The 8,055-nt window shown below is 44.0% G+C and overlaps 1 protein-coding gene across 8 annotated transcripts in view; it reads right to left on the bottom strand.

Annotated features, from left to right (window-relative positions):
• Window positions 1–5,698: 5,698 nt before the first annotated feature.
• MTA1 (metastasis associated 1) overlaps window positions 5,699–8,055 on the bottom strand; it is a 180,755-nt gene continuing 178,398 nt past the window's right edge. For 5 of the 8 annotated variants that reach the window (XR_014466106.1, XM_083165822.1, XM_083165823.1 and 2 more), the window contains one exon: window positions 6,291–6,427. Coding sequence is in view for 3 of the 8 variants with exons in the window: in XM_083165819.1 (XP_083021945.1) it covers window positions 6,286–6,427 (142 nt within the window). In the remaining 5 variants the exon portion in view is untranslated. Of the gene's footprint in view, window positions 6,428–8,055 lie in introns of all 8 variants that reach the window. The other 3 variants (XM_083165819.1, XM_083165820.1, XM_083165821.1) reach the window with 1 other exon arrangement.

Here is an 8,055-nt window from a genome sequence, read left to right as displayed (position 1 = left end):
GCCGCAGGAGTTGGTAGTGATGTAATTGTCTATGGCATATGGGTTGGTCAGTAGGCCGTATACACATTTGTACCGATTATATATTGATATTTGCCATGCTGCACCGCTAACATGATATGTCTTTAAACCACATCATTCACAGACAGATCAGGTGAACACGCTAGCCAATTAGCGGGGATAAATGTTTTGTAAACTGACCAAACAACATATGGCAGCATGCTCCTAGCATTATTGGGGGCAATTTTCGATCTGTTCTTCTAGTTTACATTTCGGTGTGTGGTTAAAAGGTAGCTCAACTAAGGGGTGCGGATGACTGGCTGACACTCGGAATCCTAACTGTTCACTGCCCGACAGTCAGGATCCTGACAGGCAGGGGCTATTCTTCCTCGTGGAGGTCCATGACACCCATACTGGGAGAATAGAACCTGTGGCCAGCGCAGGGAGCCACCGAGCCTACAGCATGGCAAGTGCAGCGAGTCGGGATAGGGATTTTTTGGGCTTGCCCCCAGTCTGAGTAATGGTGTCTGGGATTCAGATGTCAGTATACTGACAGTTGGGGTGTGGTATAACTGACTGTCGGGATCCCAACAAAGTACCAGTAATCCTTTTTTAGGTTACAGGAAGGGGCCACCGCAGGTTACCACCAGTTCAGTGTAATTCTTGCTGTATATAAATTGGTTTGTAGACATGTTAGAGATGGCACATTATCATTGGGCGGAAACAACATTTTTACAAGAGACCTTAAAACAAAATGTTGCATCTCCTGGTGCTATTGCTCTAGTACCGAAGAGGATCTTGAGGAGCACTTTGTGGTGGTAGAAATGCCTACAAATCTAGTATAAAGTTCTGTTTGAATTGAACACAATGGTCTTCGGGCTCGGAAGACCAGATGGCATTTGTGCATCAGCCTTTGTTTCAAAACCTTTGATTATTGTTCTGATCATTTGAATAATGACAAAGTGACTTTGCTAATCATGGAACGAGGCCGCAGGCAGGAATTATAAAGTATTTTGGCTTGAAATTTGAATGCAGTTATCCAGGAGTATCAACTGTTCCACAGGTCAATGTACCTTTTTTTGTTTTGTTTTCACTCCTTAGATTAATATATTAAAGTTGAGATTTGCAATTTCTTTCTAAGGCTTCTGTCCTCTTCATCTTCTGTTACCAGAGGTAAATCACTTATAACCCCTTTCAGATCGCACCTAATTACCGGATTCATGCCGGTTCGACCCGGTAATAGGTGCGATCTGAAAGGGCTTACCGGATCCAGCAACCTGGCATTACGAACCGTTAAAAAAGCAGGGTTCTTACTTGTTCGTTGCTGTGCAGTGTGAATGGTTTACCCAGTTCCCATTCACACTGATGGAGGGGGCAGTGCTTGGAGCAGCGCCAGCTCCAAGCGCTGCCACCTCCCCTACCCCTGATGATGCTCTGCCCCGCATGACTTCAGTGAACCGGCAATATTGCAGGGTTGATGAAGGTGCATGAGAAAGCAAAATGCAGGGTCACACTAAGGCTGAACCGTTTCAAAGTCCAGGTCCCTGCATTTGGCGATGTGAAAGCGGTATTACTTTTCAAATCCTACAGTAATCCCATGGGATTTATGTAATAGCTTCTGATTTCACGAGATGTTGTCGAGATGGCAGAGAAATTAAAATTGGGGACTAGTACTAAATTTATTTTGGGGCCTCGGACAGGGCGATTTGAGGGCATTTTCTAAGCGATATCATTAGATCACTTAGAAAATGCCCCTATATCGCTCCGTGTGTAGGGGCCATATCGATAACGGTGCACGGACCCATCGCCCGGCCAGTGGCAAAACTAGAATTTAGTTGCCGGGACTGCAGACAGAAAAGTCTTCTGGTGCCGGCGGGCCGGCAGCAGCAGCAGATTCGGCGGTGGCCACATTAATGAAGCAGCAATAGCTTCCGCAGACCCCGCAACACCCGAACTTACCTAGCACCTCCAAGGCACCGCAGGGTCTGCAGACCTATTGTTACGCCCATCGATTAATATCCAGCATGCTGGATAAATCTATAATCACCGGGCAGGGCCAGTGTTCCCCTGACGGATCGCTCAGCACACAGCGCTGACACATCACCATGTGCTGAGCAATCTTGCTTAAGCGTTTGTAGCGATCTAGCATTGCTCAGAACGCTTCAGCATCTCACCGTGTGTAGGCCCCGTTACACAAACTCCTTTGACTGCCATAACCTCCCAAGTCGCTTGTGTAATAGGAGGCCTCTCCTAGAACTATCCAAGCAATACACATTGTATGTTAATCCATCTCCAGTCTGTCCTGATTTGAATCCAACATCCTGAGTTATTGCTCTGTGCTAAGAGTTAAGACTAATTACTGTTCTATTTAACAGGTATTAAGATTACCTAATGATGCGGTTTGGTTTTTGTAGATACTGAACAGTCTTCAAGGACCTTTGTGAGTACATAACGTCAATGAAATAATGTATATGTCCTTAGATGTCCTATTCTGGGCTGCTCTGTACTTTGGGTAGTCGTCGATTTTTATTTAGCAAAACGAGTTCTGTTCTTCTCTTTCCTTTACATATTGTTACAAACATTAGCCCTTATTCTGGTTCATTCGCAGCGGCCGCTTTTTTGCACGGGGACAGATGTTTTGCGTATGCGCAGATGTGTGTACACCTTGGTGCTTGCAAACTCGGCGAAAAGTCTGTTCGCCTGGTGCATGCGAGCGGTGGGGTGGAGAGGGGGCATGGGGTGCCGGGCTGGGCCATTAGCATATGTGAACGCCCAGCACTTGTGGTTCCCAATGAGACGCTGGGCGTACACATGCTAATTGAAAGATGGGGGAGGTTCCCACTGGCCTGCGAACGGATGTTCGTGTAATACATCCAATCACAAGCCTTGCAAACTCCTGCTTGCAAAATGGGTGGCACCAGCTAAGGAGGGGTTAGGGTGATATGCAAGGATGCAAATTCACATCCGAGCCAGTCAACCAGAATAAGGGCCATTGTTTGTTTATTAATGAGTAAAAAAAAATAAAAAAAAATATATATATATCTCTGCATTAATTGATGATGTAACAAATACCAATACTGAACCATACCCAGACTACCTTATTTATTACAGATTTTAGATAACAAGGTCTGAATCAGACATGTATGGTTGTGTATGGAATCATAGCTTCAAATGCAAAGTCGATTTGCGCAAATATGCCAATGGTGCAGCCGCCTAAAAATGTATTGAGACTAGCTGCAGCAGGAGGGGGAGGCAGAAATCACTGAGCACATATATACATGCATGTTATCCGTGCCTTGTGACACCTGGTAATCCGCGTACTGTTAAGCCCACACCGGACTCCAGTTGGCTAGTTTCACAGGAGTCCGGGGAATGGGTTAAACAGTGTAATTCCCGGGCTCCATGAGGCACCCAATGCATTCAGTGCTGGCGATCCACCACACACCTTGCACTTGCTGGTTGGTGCTGCAGGCACTACCGATTAAGTCCCCCCCCCCCCCCCCCCATACTGATGCCCTTTTGCTCATTTTGGTGCCCTGTACAAGAAAGTCTAGTTACGGCTCTGGGGCTGTGTGTCCTTATTGCCACATATAGAACATTAAATATGAATGTGTTAGCTACTACTGTATATGTTCTATAAATTGTATAGAGATTATACTCCATTTAACCATATTTATATATTTCTGTAAAGGAGTGTTATTTGGAATATACTTGAGCGCCACAATATGAGTCTGGATTGAAAAGTAATTGAAGGATTGAAAAGTAATGCCTCCAGTTTATCCTCTATGTATTCACTTTGTAACGTAGTCTCCAGCCCCTTCCACGCATTTGTGCCAACGCTTGACGAGTCGGGCAAACCCATCAGAGAAGAAAGCTGGTGGTTGTTGTCGACACCAGGACCGATCGGCAGCTTTCAGCTCGTCGTCAGAGTTGAAGTGTTGACCCTTAAGGTGCTCCTTCATCTGTGGGAAGAGGTGCAAGGTGGAGGCTGTACGATGGGTGTGGCAGAACCTCCTTGAACTGCAGGCGCTGCAACCCTCTTCCCAGGGATGAAAGAGCACCTTAAGGGTCAACACTGACGATGAGGTGAAAGCTGCCGTTTGGTCCTGGTATCGACAGCAACCACCAGCTTTCTTCTCCGATTGGGCCCGATTCGTCAAGCATTGGCGCACATGCGTGGAAAGGGATGGGTACTACGTTGAAAAGTGTATAGTGCATTACACAGAGGATACACTGAGTTATCATGTACAAAAAAAGGTACTTGTTTACTAGAACTGAGCCCAGATTACCTACATACGCTAATGTAGGAAAATCGCATCGCATCGCATGGGCCATTATAGCGGTATGCGATGCGATTTTTTTAATGTAATGTACCCCACAGTATCGCATCTCATTGCATTGCACCTCCTGCAAAATCGCATGCGATTTTATAGGGTATGCGATGCCATTACGTTAGGTATACAATAATATGATTGTATAGGTCCTAAAAATAGGTTTTATGCACCCCCCAACCCTACCCCGAAGTGCAGCGGAACGCATCCTCCGACTTTTTCATACCCCCACTATCCACGTCGGCGTGGAGTTGATATTATATAGTGTAGTGAGCCCCGCGAGGGGACGCGGATTACTTTACATGTATTTCGCGTCCGCTCGCCACACTCCATGCCGACGTGGATAGTGGGGGTATGAAAAAGTCGGAGGATGCATTCTGGCTGCGCTCGCCACGCTTCGGGGTGAGGGGGTGCGTAAAACCTCTTTTTAGGACCTATACAATCATATTATTGTATAACTAATGTAATGGCATCGCATACCCTATAAAATCGCATGCGATTTTGCGGGAAGTGCGATGCGATCCCCTGGGGCATACAGAGCAGTGAATAAATTACATTAAAAAATCGCATCGCATGACTCTAAAATGGCCCATGCGATGCGATTTCCCTACGCAGAATAGCCCACTAAGCAAATAGCTTAGTGGGCGCCGTTCTAGGAAACAATTACCCAAAAAAAGTGTTGACGAATAAAAACTTAAAGCCATGGAGGCATTACCTAGGCCCATTTATGAGTTTTAGCTATTTAAAATTCATTGCATATGATAAATGTTGCTTCAGTTTTCAAACACACAAAGTACAAGGGCAAAGTGAATACAGCCGCAGCCATCAGTCAATGTGATTTGAGCTGAGCCATGGATATCTTTAACCCGTTTTGGGCCGTTCGCTAAATCTGTTGATATTTCTTGAATGATGGTTAAATTTGTCCCAATGAAGAAAAAGCTGGTACTGTAGAAAGGTTTTTGTTGATTATCAGGAAAAATGATTAAAATGCGGGTATAAAACTATCCACCTCTGGCAAACCGTGAAAATCTGGGACCCACTGGTCTACTTTTAAGAGTACGGCCAGTTATGATTATTTCAATGTATACACCAGTACTTGACTGAGATTATTTTTCCCATCATTGAAAAACCGGCACTGAATTGAAAAGGTAGATTCAACAGAAAATGGGCGGAGCATTGAATACCGCCTATGTATACAATGAGTGCCTCGTTCTGCCCGATGGAACTTTCAGTAGAAACCAGTGGATCTGAATTTGGTGTAAACGAAGGTTTATTTTCAATTTAAGACTAAAATATGAACAGTTTCTTGTAAAAATCTTGCAATAATGGTTTCCATGAGCGTGTATGGAGTTCATTCCAAAATGAATGGGTTATGTATGGAAAACATTTTAATTATTTACTTTAAACTCAAGTCACAAGAAGTACATTTATAGCGCGTCATACGGTTTCAGCCCAAAACGAAAGTCCGTAAATCACAGGCCGGTTTTCAGTCTGTAAATGGAAAAAAAAACCAACAATATATGGCACTTTCATAAATGGAAATAAACACACACCTTGTAGAAAGAAAGGCATCTGCAATAATACATTATTTCAAGTTTACAAAGTTTTAGAATCGTTCCATAATTGCATTGAAATGAAACACCAAAATGTTCTCTGTCCAAATGGCCCTTTAACGACTTTCCTTCTCAGTCGACTTTCCTCCTCAGTCGGCAATACCAGTCAAATAGAATACCCCCCCCCCCCCCCCAAAAAAAAAATACCAAAAAACAAATGATAATTCTACATGTTTACAAGGGAATGACTGGTTTAACAAAAATTGGCCAAGGAGTAGCAAGTCTTCATAGTCTGATGCTTATACAAAGCAGGGAATCCTTTTAAAAGAAGTAAAGCGTTTTCTCTGTGTCTCTCCACACTGTAAAAGTCACGTGGAATTGTGAGAAGAAACTTCTTCCATAGTTTAGTCCTCGATGACAATTGGTTCATCGTTGACCGGGTGACGCACAGGTAGTTCCAAATGAGATTGGCAGATGACTATGTGTCTGTAAGGCCGACGGGCTGCTCGCTTGGTTTCACAGGATGAGAGTAACTTGCGGACTTTCCTAAAGAGAAGGAACTTTGTTAGTAAGAGTTATTTCTGGATTGTGCATTCATAACCTAGATGTTCTTAAACCGTTTAATACATGTCCTGTAAAGTTTAATGTAGCAACACCATCTGGAGATAGACTATGGGTGAAATTTAATAGGATGAGAGATTTGGTAAGAAATTGACATTTAAAAAAAAAAAAATTTAAAACGCCAATCATTTACACTTCAAAATCAAACTGGTTTTGCAGTGTAAATGATTGCCGCTTTAAAACAACTGGAAATTTCTTACCAAATCTCTCACTTTCTGAATCTCTCATCCTATTACATTTCCCCCTATTCGCGGTATTCAATTCCAACTGTCGGAATCTCGTTTCAATGCTGTCTGATACAGCAGTATTGAATAGGCGGTGACCTATTTCCCCCGGCAGAAATAGCATCCAACATTGAATAACCCCCCCTAAATCTTTTCCATATTCCCCGTGAATAACCCCCCTAAATCTTTTCCATATTCCCCGTGCACTCTTTAATATGGATTGTTACAAATGGGATTGAAAAATGTCACTATTGTGTTCCTGCTACTTAATAGTCTTATAACACCAATGCAGAAAAAAGTAAGTAGTTGCACTAAAGACCTAAAGATCCTAGAAGAGGGCTGGGCAACACCGGCCCTCCAGATGTTAGTGAACTACACATCCCAGGATGCTTTGCATTAGTTTTGCTATGTGGCCATGCTGAAACTGATGCAAGGCATGCTGGGATGTTTAGTTCATCAACATCTGGAGGGCCGGTGTTGCCCAGCCCTGTCCTAAAATATAACCTTTAATACTGTATTAATCATCTAGGTGAAATAGAACAAAAATAGATAGTGAAATAAGAGAAGAAAATGTGTTTAAAACTCTGTGGCTATTGTCTATATCAGTGATGGGTAACCTTTACACTCCAGCTGTTGTTGAACTACATATCCCAGCATGCCCTGCTACAGTTTTACTATTTGGCCATGCTAAAACTGATGCAGGGTATGCTGGGATGTGTAGTTCAACAACAGCTGGAGTGTCAAGGTTAGCAATCACCGGTCTATATCATCTCTGAAATGTATTCTGGGCTCATTAGCCCTGAAGTCAGGGATGGGGAACCGTCGGCCCTCCAGCTGTTGTTGAACTACACATCCCAGCATGCCCTGCAACAGTTTTAGTATGGCCAAATATCAAAACTGTAGCAGGGCATGCTGGGATGTGTAGTTCATCAACAGCTGGAGGGCCGCATGTTTCTCCATCCCTGCCTTAAGGGTTAAAAGAAGGGCCTGATTTCCTCACGCCCGGCATTGGCAAGTGTTTATGCCCTGCAGTGACGGTGGTCCCACACGTCACTATCACCCGCTGGTAAAGCCAGTGCTTGATCGATGTGTGTAGGCCAGTGTCACCTGAGGATATACGGTTCACAAAAGGGTATACGGTTGTAAGGTCGACATGCATTGGGTCAACAACTAAAAAGGTCAACATGGGGTTTTTCACGCCCTACCACCCACTAGGGCCTGGGGAGAGAATAGAATAGTGTGCCTGAACATGGGGAGCTCAGAGAGCCATGGGAGGGGACGCGGTGCACTTTTTTAGTGTCCATGTCGACATTTGGGATTAAAAAATAT

The sequence above is a fragment of the Crinia signifera genome, chromosome 12, assembly GCF_055691185.1.
Source record: "Crinia signifera chromosome 12, ASM5569118v1, whole genome shotgun sequence".
NCBI classification, from domain to species: Eukaryota; Metazoa; Chordata; class Amphibia; order Anura; family Myobatrachidae; genus Crinia; species Crinia signifera.
The sequence above is the reverse complement of the archived record's forward strand: the minus strand, read 5'-3'. Positions and strand labels throughout refer to the sequence as shown.